The sequence below is a fragment of the Pongo pygmaeus genome, chromosome 21 (assembly GCF_028885625.2).
Source record: "Pongo pygmaeus isolate AG05252 chromosome 21, NHGRI_mPonPyg2-v2.0_pri, whole genome shotgun sequence".
Taxonomy (NCBI): Eukaryota; Metazoa; Chordata; class Mammalia; order Primates; family Hominidae; genus Pongo; species Pongo pygmaeus.
In genome coordinates, this window is record NC_072394.2 from 36,680,194 (window position 1) to 36,700,711 (window position 20,518).

A 20,518-nucleotide genomic window follows, 5' to 3' on the forward strand; every position below is an offset into this window, starting at 1 on the left:
AATGTAATGTTTGCCCTAATCCGCAAACTTCTTCATAACCACTGTGTCATATGATCAGTGTCAACTTTCTCAATCTTGTAACCACAGTTGGCTTCATGAGCATGCAGCTCGTGTAGCTGCACCGGGCCTCGTGCTTAAGGGGCCAATGGCTTGGTTTAATGCTCTCCTGTCACCATCTCTTAATTTTTTAACAAGGGGTCCTACATTTCATTTTTCACAGGGCCGGGCAAATTGTGCCTCAACTCTAGCACCTCCCCCTCCTCCTTTTGTTAGTTACTTGTCTCTCTTCCCTGAAGCACCGAAAGCCATTTAAAGGTAGGGCATCCGTTATTCACATATACAGAACATAAAGTAACTTCATTCAGTTTTTCAGGGCCAGAGAACCCATTATGGACCCAGAGAAAGCTATGGACCCTCTCCCCTGAAAAATCACATATGCACAGTGTCTCACAGACAATTTCGAGGTCAAGAATTCTCTTTTGCTCTATCATTTCCCTTTCTTTCCAAGTATATGCTTTGTTCCAAAAGCCTGATCAAAGGAAAGCCTGCCTTCATCTTAACTAACCTGAATGAGTCTGCTGAAGTCTGCAGCTGCTCCTCCATGCTGGGGCCTAGCTGATACTTCTTGATGTGTGTTCACTGTCCTTCACAGGGATGAGCTTCACCCAGAACCCCCAGGTCTCTGGCCATTGGTGCTTGGCAGGGCTGGTGGAAGCCACTATTATGACTAACTGAGCCCAGACACCTCCCGTCCAATGCCAGCTTGCTGGCTACCCAGACACTCTGGCTGCCTTGACTAGTGACACTAGCAAAGCCCAGGGCAGGCTGTCAGAGTTGTGCCTCATGAACACCTAATATGGTCAGCAGCTGACACTGTTCACTGTCTTCAAGAAGACTGCTTAAACAAACAAACAAAAAATACTAAAACAATGCTAAAATAAAAATTAAAAGGGGAGCCAGGTGCAGTGGTGCCCCTATAGTCCCAGCTACTTGAGTGGCTGAGGCAGGAGGATCACCTAAGGCCAGGAGTTTCAGGCCAGCCTGGGCAACACAGTGAGACCACATCTCAAAAAAATTAAAAAGGCCGAGCGCGGTGGCTCACGCCTGTAATCACAGCACTTTGGGAGGCTGAGGCGGGCGGATCACCTGAGATCAGGAGTTTGAGACCAGCCTGGTCAACATGGTGAAACCCGATCTCTACTAAAAGTACAAAATTAGCCGGGCGTAGTGGTGCATGCCTGTAATCCCAGCTACTCAGGAGGCTGAGATGGAAGAATCGTTTGAACCCGGGAGGTGGAGGTGCCTTTGCCTCTTCTTCTGTTCTCATCTCTCACTACACCTCTGTCCCAGTAGGTACTTAGCCATGCCACATGACTGGGAGACTGTAGTCCTTTCCTTTGCTGTGGGGAACAAGGCCTTATCCCTGACGGAGTAAGATACAACACTATCCCCAGTGCTGTCGCTAAGGGGATGCCCTCAGTGCACACTCAGGACGCTGAGTGTACCCTACTCAGGGATGATCTCGACACTGTTGTCTCCTATATTCCCTCAAGCAGAGCTCTTACACATTAGCATACATGTGTGCACACACGTCAGCAAGACTCCTGGGTTACATCAACCAACTGCACTGGACCTGTACAAACCCTCATTGCTGTTACTACTCATGAGGAACACACTCACTGCTATTAATACAATTACAGTGAGCTTGTACAAACTTTCTATGACTTTCCATGCCCTCTTTTCCACAACTTAGTCAGATTCAACCACACTTATGCATTTGTAAATTCTTCAGCTCTTAAGGAAGCATAATAAGTGACCCTTATAAATCTTTCTCTGTGTAACTTTTTTTTTTTTTGAGACAGAGTCTCACTGTGTTGCCCAGGCTGGAGTGTAGTGGCGTGATGTGAGCTCACTGCAACCTCCACCTCCCAGGTTCACACCATTCTTCCGCCTCAGCCTCCCAGGTAGCTGGGACTACAGGCGCCCACCACCACGCCCGGCTTATTTTTTTTGTAGAGATGGGGTTTCACCATGTTAGCCAGGATGGTCTCAATCTCCTGACCTCGTGATCCACCTGCCTCGGCCTCCCAAAGTGCTGGGATTACAGGCGTGAGCCACCGCACCCAGCCTTCTCTGTGTAACTATTTAAGCTGCCCAATGGCACAATGACGGGGAGGCAAGAATCGGAAATGAGGAATTTGCTATGTTCTGAATGTTTATGCCCTCTCCGATTCAGATGTTGAAATCCTCACTGCCAAGGTGATAATGTAAGGAGGTGGGGCCTTTTGGAGGTGACTAGGTTATGGTGGCAGAGCCCTCATGAATGAGACTAGTGCCTTTACAAAAGAGGCCCAAGGGAAACCCCTTCCACCTTGCGAGATTAGAGAGATGATGGCTGTCTATGAAGAAATAGGCCCTCGCTAGATATTGAATCTGCCTCCACCTTGATCTTGGACTTCCCAGCCTCCAGAACCGTGAGAAATAAATTTCCATTGTTTAGAAACCACCCAGTCTATGATATTTTGTTATAGTCACCTAAATAGACTAAGACAGGATTCATAGAATTTAAGGATAGAAGGTAGATTCTTTCATTCATTTAACACATTTTTGTCAAGTTTCCACTCTGTGCCTCAGACTCTATACTAAGTCATATAGTCCTATCCTCTTATGAAGGGGGCCTGCCCCTCCACACCTGCGGGTATTTCTCGTCAGGTGGGATGAGAGACTGAGAAAAGAAATAAGATACAGAGACAAAGTATAGAGAAAGAACAGTGGGCCCAGGGGACCGGCACTCAGTATACAGAGGACCCGCACCAGCACCGGTCTCTGAGTTCCCTCAGTATTTATTGATTATTATTTTTACTATTTTAGTGAGGGGAGTGTAGCAGGGCAACAGGTGGGGAGAAGGTCGGCAGGGAAACATGTGAGCAAAGGAATCAGTATCATGAGTAAGTTCAAGGAAAGGTATTGTGCCTGGATGTGCATGTAGGCTAGATTTATGTTTTTCTTTACCCAAACATCTCAGGGTAGCAAAGAGTAACAGAGCAGTATTGTTGTCAGTATATCTTGCATCTAGCCACTGGGTGGTTTTCTCCTGTCTTAGAATAGAATGAATGGGATTGGTCAGCTGTACACTGAGACATTCCATTCCCAGGGAGGAGCAGGAGACAAATGCCTTCCTCTTATCTCAACTGCATAGAGGGCTCCCTCTTTCACTACTCCCCCTCAGCACAGACCCTTTATGGGTATCGGGTTGGGGGATGGTAAGGTCTTTCCTTTCCCACGAGGCCATATTTCAAGCTGCCTTGGACAATACCCAGGCTTTCTTGGGAAGAGGTCCCTGTGGACATTGTGTCCAGTGCATTGTGTCCCTGGTTAATCGAGAATAGAGAATGTCAATGACTTTTACCAGGTATGCTGCCTGCAAACATATTGTTAACAAGGCACATCCTGCACAGCCCTAAATCCATTAAACTTTGATTCAATGCAGAACATGTTTCTGTGAGCACAGGGTTGGGACTAAAGTTACAGGTTAACAGCATCTCAAAGCAGAAACAATTTTTCTTAGTACAGATCAAAATGGAGTTTCTTATGTCTTCCTTTTTTACATAGACACAGTAACAACCTGATCTCTCTTTCTTTTTTTTTTTTTTAGATGGAGTCTCGCTCTGTTGCCCAGGCTGGAGTGCAGTGGCTCACTGCAAGCTCTGCCTCTCAGGTTCACGCCATTCTCCTGCCTCAGCCTCCCGAGTAGCTGGGGCTACAGGTGCCTGCCACCGCGCCCGGCTAATTTTTTTGTATTTTTAGTAGAGACGGGGTTTCACCGTGTTAGCCAGGATGGTCTTGATCTCCTGATCTCATGATCCGCCTGCCTCAGCCTCCCAAAGTGCTGGGATTACAGGCGTGAGCCACTGCGCCCAGCCTGATCTCTCTTTCTTTTCCCTACACTCTTATTTTTATTTTATTTATTTATTTATTTTTTAGAGACAGAGTCTTGCTCCGTTGCCCAGGCCGGAGTGCAATGGCACAATCTCAGCTCACGGCAACCTCCACCTCCCGGTTCAAGCGATTCTTGGGCTTCAGCCTCCTGAGTAGCTGGGATTATAGGCATGCACCACCAAGCCTGGCTAATTTTTGTATTTTTAATAGAGACGGGGTTTCACCATGTTGGCCAGGCTGGTCTCAAACACCTGGCCTCAAGTGATGCACCCACCTCAGCCTCCCAAAGTGCTGGGCTTACAGGTGTGAGTGCCGGGCCCTTAAAACTGAGAAAGCTGAGACCCAGGTAGACCTAGGGTCACACAGCCATTTAAATGACAGGTTCATCCAGGTGATCTGACTCGTGTGTCTGGATCCTTCTTTTTATCCACCATGCTGAAGAGAAACTCAAGTCCTAAATACAGACGATGAATTTAAAAGGAGAACTGTCATCAGAGATATCACAGATCAAATAACAGTCTTCATCACTGCGGAGCGGAAAGACAGTTGAGAAACCCAGTTACACAGCTACTCATTGCTGTCAGCATTATTGTCCTGTTTTTTTGTTTCGTTTTGTTTCGTTTTGTTTTTTGAGACAGAGTCTTACTCTGTCACCAGCCTGGAGTGCAGTGGCACAATCTTTGCTCACTGCAACCTCTGCCTCCTGGATTCAAGGGATTCTTTTACCTCAGCCTCCCAAGTAGTTGGGATTACAGGCATGCACCACCATGCCCAGCTAATTTTTGTATTTTTAGTAGAGACGAGCTTTCACCATGTTGGTCAGGCTGGTCTCAAACTCCTGACCTCAGGTGATCCACCTGCCTCAGCCTCCCAAAGTGCTGGGATTATAGGTGTGAGCCACAGGGCCCGGCCTAGCATTATTATCCTGTATTAATAGCAGGGAGTGTGTTTCTCTGATGAGTAATAACAGCAACAAGGTCTGTACAGATCCACAAACCTTTACCTGTAATTGCAAAATCCCAACACCCTGAAAAGTATAAGGTTTTGTTCCCCCTTTGGCAACTCATTTGGCAGCAAAATCTGAACTTACCTGAAGACATTTGGCAACAAAACCCGTCCCGAATTCATGTGAATCAATTCATAGTCTGTATTCATCTTGCCTATTATGAAGATCCATGCCTTTTTGCTATAGAAGCATTAATATTTTCATTATAGGGTTCTCCCAGACCACTTATATGTGGTTTAACATAATATATGGATGATACTATTTTTCTAACATTCACAAAGTTCTGAATTCTAAAAAACATCTGACCCCAAGAGTCCTAATACAACTAAACATTATGGACTTGTATTACATTTAGAATATACATATCCCTCCAGAATTGAGGTAAGGAATACTGGTCTTTAACTCTCTCCCTATAATACCCAAATAAGATTTACTCCACTGAGACTTTACCAATCCAAGACTCAGTCCAATTGTATGGTTCTACCAGGAGAACTGTTTTGCTGGGGGTTGGTCTGTTTGTCTTAAACTAACCCCTAGGATTCACTTGTCCTGAATTAGGCTGGGGATTTGACCTGGTGAGATCTCCTGTCTACCCATTGTGTAGTGACTAGTGTTTACATTAGGCTTGTGGCTGCTCTGATGGTGAAGTGAGCTTGTACCTACATTATCAAGTGTTCAGAGCAAGTGATCATTGTGGACTTTGGCCACTCCATGGACATCCAGTCCCATGGATGTTGGCCTCTGGTCATGAGCTGTCCCACTTCCCCTTGGATTTGTGATATTGAACTGGACTGTTGATTCAGCCCCCTCGTTCTCAATCCTGTTCCTGGGTCTAAGTTAATCTTCCCCAAACTCCTGCCACCTTTTTCTTTCTTCCTTTCTTTTCTTTTTTGGTATGATCACAGCTCACTGCAGCCTCAACCTCCCAGGTTCAAGCAATCCTCCCTCCCACCTCACCCTCCCAAGAGGCTGGGACCACAGGTGTGTACTATCACACCTGTGGGTGGCAAGCCACGCAGGTGCCAAGGGAAGAGACCGAGGGCACAAGCTGCTCCAGTATAATAAAGAAAATATATAGAATAAGAATAGTTATACTAGAAATAGATTATAGATATGATTATATATGAATATCATTAGTCATTAGTTTGTAGCATTACTCTTTATTCCAATATTATAATAATCTTTGTTCTGCAATTATAACCTAGGAAAAACCAGGCCATACAGAGATAGGAGCTGAAGGGACACGGTGAGAAAGTGACCAGAAGACAAGAGTGAGAGCCCTCTGTTACGCCCGGACAGGGCCACTAGAGGGCTTCCTGGTCTAGCAGTAATGCCAGCACCTGGGAAGGCACCCATTACCTAGTGGACCTTGGTCTAGTGGTAGCATCAGTGCCTGGGGAAGGCACCAGTTACTTAGCAGACCGAGAAAGGGAGTCTCCCTTTCCCCAGGGGAGTTAGAGAAGACTCTGCTCCACCACCTCTTGTGGAAGGCCTGACATCAGTCAGGCCCACCTGCAGCCATCCAGAGGCCTGACCATCTATCTCCCTGTGATGCTGTGCTTCAGCGGTCACGCTCCTGGTCTGCTTTCATGTTCCACCCCGTACACCTGGCTCCGCCTTCTAGATAGGAGTAGCAGAATTAGTGAAAGTACTAAAGTCTTTGAAATGCATAGAAGAAATAATGGCATAAGCTGTCCTCTCTCTCTCTCTCCGCCTCGGCTGCCAAACAGGGAAGGGCCCCCTGTCCGGTGGACACGTGACTCGCGTGACCTTATCTATCACTGGAGATGGCTCACACTCCTTACCCTGCCCCCTTGTCTTGTATCCAATAAATAACAGCGCAGCCAGGCATTTGGGGCCATTACCAGTCTCTGTGCCTTGGTGGTAGTGGTCCCCCGGACCCAGCTGTCTTTTCTTCTATCTCTGTCTTGTGTCTTTATTTCTATGATCTCTTGTCTCCACACACGAGGAGAAAAAGCCCACAGACCCAGTAGGGCTGGACCCTATAACACCCGACTAATTTTTTAAAAATTTTTTGTAGAGATGAGGTCTCTCTATGTTGCCAGGCTAGTCTCACATTCCTAAGCTCAAAGAATCCTCCCCCTGTGGCCTCCTAAAGTGCTGGGATTATAGGTGTGAGCCACCATGCCTGGCCTCTTTTTCTAACTCAGATTTTCTGGCCACTCTCACTTCTTTGCAGAAATTCCCATTACAGTTTTTGGCCCATAAGTATATTATTTATGGTAAGGAAACCCCAAAGACACAAAATAACTACACATACCGCCTTCTAATTAATAACATGCCTCTTGTAACTTGCCTTAATTGAGCTTATTTGTTTTTGTTTTTGAGACAGAGTCTCACTCTGTTGCCCAGGCTGGAGTGCAGTGGTACAATCACGGCTCACTGTAGCCTCAACTTCCTGGGGTCAGGTAATTCTCCCACCTCAGCCACCCGAGTAGCTGGGAAGACAGTCTTGTGCCACCACTCCCTGCTAAGAGCCTTTTGTTAATCAGAACTTCCCACAACATTCCACCACATCTCCATCCTTTACTTTCCTTGTTTTTTAAAGTTGCATTTCTTTCTTTCTTTTTCCTTCTTTCTCTCTCTCTCTTTTTTTTTTTTTTTTGAGACAGTTTCCCTCTTTCACCCAGGCTGGAGTGAAGTGGTACGATCTCAGCTCACTGCAACTTTCTACCCCTGGGTTCAGGCGATTCTCCTGCCTCAGCCTCCTGAGTAGGTGGATTTATAGGCACCTACTCAGGAGGCCACCGCCTGGCTAATTTTTGTATTTTTAGTAGAAATGGGGTTTCGCCATGTTGGCCAGGCTGGTCTTGAACTCCTGACCCCAGGTGATCCATTCGCTTCAGCCTCCCAAAGTGCTGGGATTATAGGCGTGAGCCACCGGCCCAGCCAGGTTGAATTTATTTCTGATTTGCCTTCCTAATTAATACCCATTAAAGCTAGATGCTGTTATTTGAAAAATGGTCTTTTTAGCAACAATCAGAAGCTAAAAATTAAAAACAATATTGCTTTTGGAAGAGATCAATGATACAGAATAAAAATTTTAAATATATATTTAATTTTGTGTAACTAAAATATTATCTAGTTTACAAATATTTCATTTTTCTATTCCAAATGTTACTGTATTGAATCTTTATGAATTCTAGACAACATGATATAAGTTTCAAAACATTATGATAACTATTCATGATGTAATTTTTCCTCTGTATCCACAATCCAAGTTTACCAGTCCCAGCTCTTGTCTTATTAGGACCCAGTCCTATACTAAAATAAATCTGAAATCTGATAAATTAATGAGAAATATTATTGGCACATTAGCCTTTTAATAAAGGTCATCAATATCTTTACCTGAAGAAATAGTTGGGCTGGGTGCGGTGGCTCACACCTGCAACCCCAGCACTTTGGGAGGCCAAGGCAGGCAGATCACTTGAGGTCAGGAGTTTGAGAGCAGCTTGGCCAACATGGTGAAACCTTGTCTCTACAAAAAACACAAAAATTAGCCAGGCGTGGTGGTGAGCACCCGTAGTCCCAGCTACTCGGGAGGCTGAGGCAGGAGAATTGCTTGAATCTGAGAGGCAGAGGTTGCAGTAAGCCAAGATCGCACCACTGCACTCCAGCCTGGGCAACAGAGTGAGATTCCATCTTAAAAAAAAAAAAGAAAAGAAAAGAAAGAAAAGAAATAGTTAAGTGCTCCATCAGTTAATGGATATTGATGGAGCAAACATGATGTTCTTGTTCCAATCCATCATGATTCTTACAATCTAGACGGGGTTGGCAAACTTTTTCTGTAAAAGGCCAGATAGTAAATATTTTATGCTTTGTGGATCACATAGGGTCTCTGTTGGATATTCTTTTTTTTTTTTTAATAGAATCATTTAAAAATGTAAAAACCATTCTTATCTCCCAGACTGGATAAATGCCATATGAAATGTGGGAAGGGCAAATGAGTACTGTAGTCACTAAGGGCTTTGATGACCATTAACAAATGATAAATAAATAAATGTTTGTATACCAAGCTAAGCACTGTGATCAGTGGGAAAGGACAAGCATCATATGGTGACCAGGAAGCAGCCAAGCTTGGTTGGAATTTATTACTTCCTGTGAGAAAATATAAAGTGGGAAAGGATGGTGGAGAGCCCCTGTCATTGAGGAGTTAATGTCCTAGAAGGGGGATGCCATATATATACACACAAATGAACAAATATGGCTGAGTGGTGGCTCACTTCGGGAGGCTGAGGTGGGAGGATCACTTGAGCCCAGGAGTTCAAGACCAACCTGGGTAATAGAGTGAGCCCTCATCTCTATCAAAAAAAAAAATTTTTTTTTAATTAGCCAGGTGTGTTGGCACATGCCTGTAGTGCCAGCTACTCAGGAGGACGAGATGGGAGGATGGCTTGAGCCTGGGAGGTTGAGACTGCAGTGGCCCAAGATTGTGCCACTGCACTCCAGCCTGGGTGACAGAGTGAGACTCTGTCTCAGAACAAACAACGACAACAGAAAAAAACTATATGAGCTTGAGTTAGAAAATATAGGCCAGGTGCAGTGGCAGTGGCTGGCAGATCACTTGAGGACAGGAGTTCGAGACCAGCCTGGCCAACATGGTGAAACCCCGTCTTTACTAAAAATACAAAAATTAGCCAGGTGTGGTGGTGGGCACCTGTAATCCCAGCTACTCAGGAGGCTAAGGCACGAGAATCGCTTGAACCTGGGAGAAGGAGGTTGCAGTGAGCCAAGATCGTGCCACTGCACTCCAGCATGGCTGACAGAGCAAGACTCTGTCTCAAAAAAAAATAAAAAGAGTTAGAAAATATCAAATGCTTAGCCTGGCCAACGTGATAAAATCCTGTCTCTACAAAAAAATACAAAAATTAGCCTGGCATAGTGATTGGCGCCTGTAGCCCTAGCTACTTGGGAGGCTGAGGCAGGAGAATCACTTGTACCTGGGATGTGGAGGTTGCAGTGAGCCGAGATTGTGCCACTGTACTCCAGCCTGGGTGACAAGAGAGAGACTCCATCTTAAAAAAAAAAAAAAATCCAGCTAGCAAATAAATAAACACATAAATCCAGGGGGCCTATGTCGACAGGTCCATCCTCCTGACACAAACTATACCTGCATTCGTTCTCTCTGGGTTTGGGAATCTAGGGTATGAGCCAACATATATGCTTGTCTGAAGGAGCCACTTACCTCTGCATCTTTCTCACTGAGTCTTAATTTATTAGCCTTATTCTGTGCATCTTAATAAAACCTCTGCTACTGTGAGGCCCTACTGGGGGCCTTTCAACAACTCTGCCCAGGCCTGGGGTCTCCTGGGGCCACAGACATTAAAAAAAAACACAGAAGCAGCCAACACACCACCCTCTGGACAGCAGAGACCAGTGCAATGCATTGCTTTTCTCTTGCTCCAATCTCCTTCTGTTCCTTGTCTTTCTCTCTTCCTCTTCCCATCTCTCTTCTCTCTTCTTCCCTCATCAATTCCCCTTCCCCATCCTAAGCCTTGCTAATCCTCCGGCTCCACCAGGACACTTGCCTAACAGAGTCACAACACCAGCCCAAAGAAGCACAAAGAAAGCAGGAAGGCCTCTTACCATTACCCCTGACCCACCCACCTGACCACCTTCTCTGTCCCACTCAGGCCTCCTAGGATGGATGTCACCCGCCTACTCCTGGCCACCCTGCTGGTCTTCCTCTGCTTCTTCACTGCTGACAGCCACCTGCCACCTGAGGAGAAGCTCCGAGATGACAGGAGCCTGAGAAGCAACTCCTCTGTGAACCTACTGGATTTCCCTTCTGTCTCTATTGTGGGTAAGTCACCTAGCCTCTGGGCTCTGGCCCAGGAGAGGGGCTGCAGGAGATCAAGCATGCTTCCCAGGGTGCTACCAGGATCCACCACCATGGTCATGGCTCCTTCTTGCTCGTTCCATGAAATAATCCTGGGAGAATAGTATGTCCCTTGACTCGTTTGGTTTGGGAAAGCTCTGCATGCCACCAATCTAATATGCGGCTTAGCATATGGTAGAGGCTCTGAAAGGCCTGAAGTTAAGACACTTGGTGAACTTTGTTTAACTTAGCATTTCTGAAACTTAATGAATCACAGAACTCCTGTCAACAGTAACAAACTTCAGGAAATGCTCCAGAACATATGCAAGTCTGGGATGGACCAGTCCTATCACATCAGGGTTGGGAATGACGGCTCAGGGGAAAATATGAGGGGCACTAGAGCCTGGCATTGGAGATCTGGTTTGACTTCACCTGATAATAATCATAGACATACTGTGTGGTAGGCACTGTGAGGTGAGTATGGTCTTTATTCATATTTCACGGTTGAGGAACTTGAGGCTTAGGAGAATTAAGTAACTAGCATGGATCACACAGTTTTTAACTGGCACAGCCAGAATTCAAAATCAGGTACTTAACTCCAGAACCTGAGCTCAAAACTAATATCCCTTACTACCTTGGCTTTTGCTAGGAAAAGAGGATATTTGAGGCTGGGTGAGGTGGCTCACACCTGTAACCCCAGCACTTTGGGAAGCTGGAGGCATGAGGATTGTTTGAGCCTAGGAGTTCAAGACCAGACTGAGCGACATAGGGAGACCCCGTCTCTACAGAAAAATTTAAAAACTAGCAAGGCACGTGGCATGCACCTGTAATCCCAGCACTTTGGTTGGCTGAGGCGGGCAGATCTCTTGAGCTCAGGTGTTCAAGACCAGCCTGGTCAACAGGGTGAAACCCCGTCTCTACCAAAAATACAAAAATTAACCAGGCATGGTAGCATATGCCTGTAGTCCTAGCTACTTGGGAGGCTGAGGCAGGAGGATCACTTGAGCCCAGGAGTTTCAGCCTACAATGAGCCATGACTGTGCCACTGCACTCCGGCCTGGGTGACAGAGTGAGACCCTGTCTCAAAAACAAACAAACAAAAACTAGCCGGGAATGGTGGTGCATGCCTATGGTTCCAACTATTTGGGAGGCTGAGGCAGGAGGATTGCTTGAGCCCAGGAGGTCGAGGCTGCAGTGAGCTATAATCACACCATTGCACTCCAGCCTGGGTGACAGAGATACCCTGTCTCAAAAAAGAATTTTTTTAATAAATAAATAATCGGCCAGGCACAGTGGCTCACACCTATAATCCCAGCACTTCGGGTGGCCAAGGTGGGCAGATCACCTGAGGTCAAAAGTTCGACAACAGCCTGGCCAACATGGCAAAACCCCATCCCTACTAAAAATACAAAAATTAACCAGGTGTGGTGGTGCATGCCTGTAATCCCAGCTACTTGGGACGCTGAGACAGGAAAATCACTTGAACCCAGGAGGCAGAGGTTACAGTGAGCTGAGATCGTACCACTGCACTCCAGCCTGGGCAACAGAGTGAGACTCTGTCTCAAAAGAAAAAAAAAGAAGAAGAAGAAAGAAAGAAAAGAGGATATTCTACACATATCAGACAGGGAAGTGGGGGAACATCAACATTTATTGATCTTCAGTGTAACAGACTTTTCACTTTATAAACAGACTTCATTTATCCTCAAGACAATACTGCAAGGCAGATATTATGGAACCTTTTTTGCAGATGAAAAAACTGAGTCTCATGGAGGATAAGTAAGTTACCCACAGCCACATAGTCATTATATTGGCAGAGTCAGGATTCAAATCAGGTCCTCCTGGCTCCAGAGCTCTCAAGAATGGAAAATAGGAAACACAGGTGCATCTGTGTACAAGACAGGAGTCCATTTTCTGGGTATCACAATGTTCCTGTGCCTGCCACAATGGAGATGAAGGAAAGGGCACCGGGGGTGGCTCTGGGTGACGCAAGCTCACTTAGGTCGAGGGACCAGGCCCCACAAGAGCACCACAGGCAGATCCCAGTGCCTGCTTGGATTTCCCATTTGCCTTCCCTCAGAGGACACGTTGCTATCAGTGCCTGGCTCCAGGTCAGCAGCTGGGCTAACAAGAACCTACTGGCTTGAGTCCTACAGTGTGACTCATCTGGCACACTTCTTCTCCTCTCCCTGGCCTTGTGACTTCCCAAGCCCCCTCTGCCCCTCTCACTTCACTGCAGCTCAACGTCCCCAGAAACATGTGACTTTGCTCCTTCTGTCTCTCTTTGAAGCACTGAACAAGAAATCCAAACAGATCAGCAGAAAAGAAGCAGAAAAGAAGAGATCTTCTAAGGTAAGGGCAGGGAAGTTCTGGGAGTTCTCATTGTTGGGGTGAGACTGGACTTAAAGAAGGAGGACCCCCAAGCTCTGGCTAGGAACTAAATGAAAGATTTTTCAGGCCTATATTAACAAAAGAAACCGAAAGCTACTAAAGACTTCCTGGCTTGAGCTCTGAGCCAGACACCCACAGAAGCCCAGGGAGCTGAAGTCCACTGAGCAAAATAAATTACAAAAAGCAGCTTCCTCTACTAGTTAGCCTCTGCCTGAAATTTCACCATCACTCATACTTTTGGATGAATGTGGTGTTTCCCAAACCTCAGTCATTTCAGAACCACATTTACAACTTTTGCCATATCTGAGTTCCACCTATTTATTTAACATATTTATTTAAAATTAAAACTTAGGCTGGATGCGGTGGCTCACGCCTGTAATCCCAGCACTTTGGGAGGCCAAGGTGGGTGAATCACCTGAGGTCAGGAGTTCGAGACTAGCCTGGCCAACATGGTGAAACCACGTCTCTACTAAAAATACAAAAATTAGCCAGGCGTGGTGGTGGGCATCTGTAATCCCAGCTACTTGGGAGGCTGAGGCAGGAGAATTGCTTGTACCCGGGAGGTGGAGGTTGCAGTGAGCTTGAGCCATTGCACTCCAGCCTGGTGACAAGAGTGAAACTCTGTCTCAAAACAACAACAACAAAAAATTAAAACTTAAAAAATGCAGTTGACTCTTGAACAACACGTGTTTGAACTCATGGGTCCACTTATACATTGATTATTTTATGTCTTTTTTTTTTTTTTTTTTTTTTTGAGATGGAGTTTTCGCTCTCGTTGCCCGGGCCAGAGTTCGGTGGCGTGATCTTGGCTCACTGCAACCTTCACCTGGCGAGTTCAAGCGATTCTCATGCCTCAGCCTCCTGAGTAGCTGGAATTACAGGCACATGCCACCATGCCCAGCTAATGTTTTTGTATTTTTGGTAGAGATGAGGTTTCGCCAAGTTTGTCAGGCTGGTCTCGAACTCCTGACCTCAGGTGATCCACCTGCTTCAGCCTACCAAAGTGCTGGGATTACAGGGGTGAGCCACCATGCCCAGCCGATTTTTTAAATTGGAAAATATTTTTGAAGATTGACAATTAGAAAAAACAGGTGAATCTTGTTACCTAGAAATATTTTAAAAAATGAAAAAAAGTATGTCATTAATGCATAAAATATATGTAGATACTAGTCTATTTTATCACTTGCTACCATACAATATACATAAATCTATTATAAAAAATTAAAATTTCCCAAAACATATGCACACACAGACAGTACATACCATTCAAAATAGAAAGAAAATAACCAAATGTAAAGATGCAGTACTAAATCATAACTGTGTAAACAACTGCAGTACATACCGTACTACCATCATAATTGTGAAGCTACCTCCTGTTGCCATTGCGGAGTGCTCAGGTGTTGCGAGTACGTGCTTACAACGTTCTGTGAGCTAATCATCTCTGCACAAGGAGTCTCACCAGTAAATCACTTATTGCAGTAAAATGTGATCCCTCAAGGTTCTCGTGTATTTTTGAATGTGCTTAATGCAATATTGTAAACCTTGAGTAGTACCAAGGGACCCATACTAGGTGCTGCTAGTGATTCTGGAAGTGTTCCCAAGAAGCAGAGAAGAGTCATGACATTACAAGAAAAAGTAGCTTGAATTGCTTGATTGATACTATAGGTTGAGGTCTGCAGCTTTGGTTGCTTACTATTTCAGACAGACAATACATCTTGTAAACAGATGAAGTAAACTTACGGTATCAATAAATACAGTATAGTACTGTAAATGTATTTTCACTTCCTTATATTTTCTTTTCTTATAATCAATCTCTACTTATCCAATAATTTTCTTAATAATATTTTTTTTTCCCTAGCTTACTTGATTTTTTTTTTTTTTTTTTTTTTTTTTTTAGAGATGGGGTGTTGCTCTGTCACTCAGGCTGGAGTGCAGTGGCACCATCTCAGCTCATTGCAGCCTGAACCTCCCAGGCTCAAGCGATCCTCCTGCCTCAGCCCCACAAGCAGCTAGGACTACCAGTGTGCACCACCATGACTGGCAGATTTTTGTATTTTTAGTAGAGACGAGGTTTTGCCGTGTTGCCCGGGGTGGTCTCAAATTCCTGAGTTCAGGCAATCTGCTGCTTCTGTCTCCTAAACTGCTGGGATTACATGCATGAGCCACCATGCCCAGCCAGTTTACTTGATTATAAGAGTACAGTATATAATACATATAACATAAAAAGATGTGTTAATCCACAGTTTATGTTATCAGTAAGGCTTCCTTCTGGCCAAAAGTAGGCTATTAGTAGTTAAGTTTTTGAGGAGTCAAAAATAATATGAGGGCCAGGCACGGTGGCTCACACCTATAATCCCAGCACTTTGGGAGGTTGAGGTGGGCAGATCATTTGAGTCCAGGAATTCAAGACCAGCCTGAGCAACATGATGAAACCTCATCTCTACAAAAAATTTAAAAAATTAACTGGGTATGGTGGTGTGCTCCTGTAGTCCCAGATACTCAGGAGGCTGAGGTAGGAGAATCACGAGCCTGGGATATCGAGGCTACAGTGACTGTGATCGTACCACTGCACTCCAGCCTGGGCAACAGAATAAGACCCTGTCTCAAAGAAAAAAGGATTTTTGACTGTGTGTAAAGAGTTTGTGCCCCTAACCCCTGCATTGTTCAAGAGTCAACTGTATATAATGATAGAAAACTAGTATCACTTACTATAAATAGAAGGTAACTATAAAAATAAGTAAAGTTGGCTGGGCACAGTGGCTCACACCTGTAATCCCAGCACTTTGGGAGGCCAAGGAGGGTGGATCACCTCACTCAGGTCAGGAATTTAAGACCAGTCTGACCAACACGGTGAAACCCCACCTCTACTAAGAATACAAAAATTAGCTGGGTATGGTGGTGCGTGCCTGTAATCCCAGCTACTCAGGAGGCTGAGGCAGGAGAATCACTTGAACCTGGGAGGTGGAGGTTGCGGTGAGCCAAGATCGCACCACTGCACTCCAGCCTGGGCGACAGAGCAAGACTCTGTCTGAAAAAAAAAAAAGGAGGGGGGGAGTTAAAACATTGTTAATGAATTCTGGATGAATGGATAGTATTGCCTACCAAAGGCTCTAAATTTGAGGCCTAAATCTCTGTGTTAAAAGGCATAATGGCCAGGCGCAGTGGCTCATGCCTGTAATCCCAGCACTTTGGGAGGCTGAAGTGGGCGGATCACAAGGTCAGGAGATCAAGACCATCCCGGCTAACACAGTGAAACCCCGTCTCTACTAAAAATACAAAAATTAGCCGGGCGTGGTGGCAGTCGCCTGTAGTCCCAGCTACTCGGGAGGCTGAGGCAGGAGGATGGCGTGAACCCGGGAGGCGGAGCTTGCAGTGAGCCAAGATCGCGCCACTGCACTCCAGCCTGGGCGACAGAGCGAGACTCCGTCTCAAAAATAAAATAAAATAAAACAAAAAATAAAAGGCAGATTAGGCCAGGCATGGTGGCTCATAACTGTAATCCCAGCACTTTGGGAGGCTGAGGCAGGCAGATCACCTGAGGTTAAGAGTTCAAGACCAGCCTGGCCAACATGGTGAAACCCCGTCTCTACTAAAAATACAAAAATTAGCTGGGCATGGTGGTACACGCCTGTAATCCCAGCTACCTCGGAGACTGAGGCAGGAGAATCACTGGAACCCGGGAGATGAAGGTTGCAGTGAGCCGAGATGGCACCAGTACACTCCAGCCTGGGTGACACAGCAAGACTCCATCTCAAAAACAAACAAACAAATAAAAAAAAAAAGGCAGATTAGAAAGTGTTAGAAAGGCACTAAGGACACGTTAGCACCAAATTGACCCTTTCAAGTTGAAAAAAAATTGAAAAAAGAATCCTTTCTCATTGTATAATTCAGGGTCATTTAACATTCACGTACCACCTAAAATCATACCACCATTAACACAGGTTCCCACTTTGGGAAATACTGGACTGAGGCATTGCTGAAATGCACACCTTATTCCTGTCTCAGCGTGCCTCAGTTTATCATATCAACTGTAACCAGAGCAAGGAGCACTGGATAAGGTATTAGGAGGTAGGTAGGATCTGGCACTGTGTGATCTTGAAAGTCCCTGCTCTTTTCTAGGCCTATTTTGTTGGCTGTAAAGTAAACAAGCAAGATGAGATTATTGACAGATAAAAATATATAACTGACAAATATATTTATATGCTAAGCACTGGGAACGCAGCAGTGAATAAGAAAGATATATCTTATCCCTGGTCTCATGGAGTTTACATTCTTGTGGAGAAAACAGGTGAACAGCATGTAAATCAATAAATAGGTAAATAAATTCAGATGTTAAAGAGTACAAAGAAATTACAGCACGGTAATGAGAGTGAAGGGAAGAGCGGTCTGAGAAGGCCTCTGTAAGGAAGTAGCATTTAAATAGACTGAAAAACTCAGTAACCTAGAGCAGCAGCGTCCAATAGAAATACAATGTGAGGCTAGGCGCAGGGGCTCACAGCTGTAATCTCAGCACTTTGGGAGGGCGACAAGAGTGAAACTGGCTCTCAAAAAAAAAAAAAAAAAGAACTGTGATGTGAGCTACATAATTTTAAATTTGCTTATAGCCCCCTTTTTTTTTTTTTTTTTTTTGAGACGGAGTTTTTCTCTTGTTGCCCAGGCTGGAGTGCAATGGCGCGATCTCGGCTCACAGCAACCTCCACCTCCCCGGTTCAAACAATTCTCCTGCCTCAGCCTCCCGAGTAGCTGGGATTACAGATGTGCCACCACGCCGGGCTAATTTTTGTATTTTTAGTAGAGACAGGCTTCTCCCATGTCGGTCAGGCTGGTCCCAAACTCCGGAGCTCAGGTGATCCGCCGGCCTAGGCCTCCCAAAGTGCTGGGATTATAGGCATCAGCCACCACACCCAGTTGATAACCATATTAAAAAAAAAAAAGGTGCAATTAATTGTAATATTTTATTTAACCCAGTGTATTCAAAATGTTAACATTTCAATATGTGATTAATTTAAAAAGTTATTGAAATAATTTATTCTTTTTGTTGTGCTAAATCTTTGAAATCTGGTGCATAGTTTACAGTACAGCACGTCTCATTCCAATGCTCAGTTTTGACAAGCATGAAATGTAGTTCTAACTAAAAAGTTGTGTTTAAGGAGAAAAATATTTTTATATTGCTTCAGTTTTACATTTTAATTTAAATTAAAATTAAATTTGAAAATTTAGTTTCTAGGTTGCACTAGACACATCTCACTTACTCAGTAGCCACAGATGACCAGTGGCTACATGTATCGAAGGTACAAAAACCAGTGGCTATTTCCTTCCCAGGAAAGGAAGCAGCAAGCTATGGCAGCAGTGTCCAAGACAGCTCCTGCTGGGTTCCTGCAGCAGGAACTCACCTGCTGCGTTCCGTGCACAGCGGGACAGCGAAGTTAACATGGGTCGGAGAAGCAAGCAAGGGCCAAATCTCCAAGGCCAAAAGAAAGTTCATGTTTCATTTTAAGTTCAGACAGAAACCACTTAGGCTGGGCGCGGTGGCTCACGCCTGTAATGTAAACCCAGCACTTTGGGAGGCCGAGGCAGGCAGATCACTTTAGCTCAGGAGTTTGAGACCAACCTGGACAATAAGTGAGATCCCGTCTATAAAAAAATAGAAAATAAAATAAAAATAAATTTAGCCAAGCGTGGTGGTGCGCACATGTGGTCCCAGCTACTTGGGAGGCTGAAGTGGCAGAATCGCCTGAGCCCAGGAGATCGAGATTGCAGTGAGCCGAGATCGCGCCACTGCAGTCCAGCCTGGGTGACAGAGTGAAACACTGTGTTTAAAAAAAAAAAAAAAAAACACTAGGGAGAAGAGGGCCAGGGCCCGGCAAGAGCCAGGTAAGTCTGGATGGGGATGGAGGTGAGGGAATCTGACTGGGGGAGCGGGCGGTGGGCGGTGGGCAAGCGGGTGGGGAAACCTCTGGTCCGGGATCTCCCTAGCCCGAGGAGCTCCCAGGCAGAGATGAGGAAGCGAGGGGTGGGCGTGGCCGGCTCATAAAGCCCTGGCGTTTCCCACGCAGAAGGAGGCTTCGATGAAGACAGTGGCGCGGCCCCGGACCCCCCTATCTGCGCCCTGCGTGGCCACCCGCAACAGCTGCAAGCCGCCAGCACCCGCCTGCTGCGACCCGTGCGCCTCCTGCCAGTGCCGCTTCTTCCGCAGCGCCTGCTCCTGCCGCGTGCTCAGCCTCAACTGCTGAGCGCCCCCACTCCCGGCCGCGAGCGGGCAAGGCTTCGGGGACGCGGGGCGCTTCTCGGGCGGGTGATCCCTAGCAGGGCGGCTTCCCAGGGCTGAAGGCGGGCGGAGGTTCCAGGAGGTGGGACTTCAGGGACACCTGGCTTGGGCTAAAATCGAAATACAATATATATATAGGCTGCTCGAAGGTGTGCGGCTGTTTCTGTAAAGGTCCGGAAAGTTCTCGGTCCCTTCGCCACGGAGTCCCGCGGACTGCGCACGCGCTGCTCTCCTGGGGCTCAGGAAACCCGGGCGTCCCAGCCTCACAGCTGCACTCCCAGTCACCGCTGATCCCGACCTGGGGGTTAGGAACGAGGCTACCCCCTGCCTTTAAACCTGGGAACACCCGAGGCTGCCTCCAAAACCAGGAAATCCAGACCGGCCAGGCAGAAAGGAACCGCCTTTCAGTCTCACACATTTCCTCCTAGGTGCACCCCTCTCCCCAGGAAAACGGAAAGAAAGAAAGAGGCCAGGCGCGGTGGCTCACGCCTGTAATCCCAGCACTTTGGGAGGCCGAGGCGGGCGGATCTCCTGAGGTCTAGAGATCGAGACCATCCTGACCAATATGGAGAAACCCCGTCTCTACAAAAAATACAAAATTAGTTGGGTGTGGTGGCGCATGCGGTAAATCTCAGCTACTCGGGAGGCTGAGGCAGGAGAATCGCTTGAACCCGGGAGGCGGAGGTTGCAGTGAGCTGAGATCACGCCGTTGCACTCCAGCCTGGGCAACAAGAGCGAAACTCTGTCTTAAAAAAAAGAACAAGAAAGAAAGAAATCCGAAATCCGAGGCTGGACAATCACTTGAGGCCAGAAGTTCAAGACCAGCCTGGGCTAGGTAGTGAGACTCCCCGCCACCCACCGGTCTGTACAAAAAATTTTAAAAATTAGCCGGGTGTGGTGGCGTGCACCGGTAGTCCCAGCTACTCAGGCAGCTAAGACAGGAGAATCACTTGAGCCCTGGAGTTGGAGGCCGCAGTGAGCTATGATCACACCACTGCACTCCAGACTTGGCAACAGAGTGAAACTCTGGTTAAAAAAAAAAAAAAAAGAAAAGGAAATAATCATTCCTGTTCTTGTT

The 20,518-nt window shown here is 46.1% G+C and overlaps 1 protein-coding gene across 3 annotated transcripts in view; it reads left to right on the forward strand.

Annotated features, from left to right (window-relative positions):
- The window catches only part of ASIP (agouti signaling protein), a 66,782-nt gene extending 47,097 nt beyond the window's left edge, over positions 1–19,685 (forward strand). For all 3 annotated transcript variants that reach the window (XM_054467504.2, XM_054467505.2, XM_054467503.2), the window contains exons 2-4: positions 10,600–10,769; positions 13,072–13,133; positions 19,229–19,685. In XM_054467504.2, the coding sequence (XP_054323479.1) occupies positions 10,610–10,769; positions 13,072–13,133; positions 19,229–19,405 (399 nt within the window). In that variant the 5' untranslated portion in view covers positions 10,600–10,609 and the 3' untranslated portion in view covers positions 19,406–19,685. The remainder of the gene's footprint in view (positions 1–10,599; positions 10,770–13,071; positions 13,134–19,228) is intronic.
- Positions 19,686–20,518: the final 833 nt, after the last annotated feature.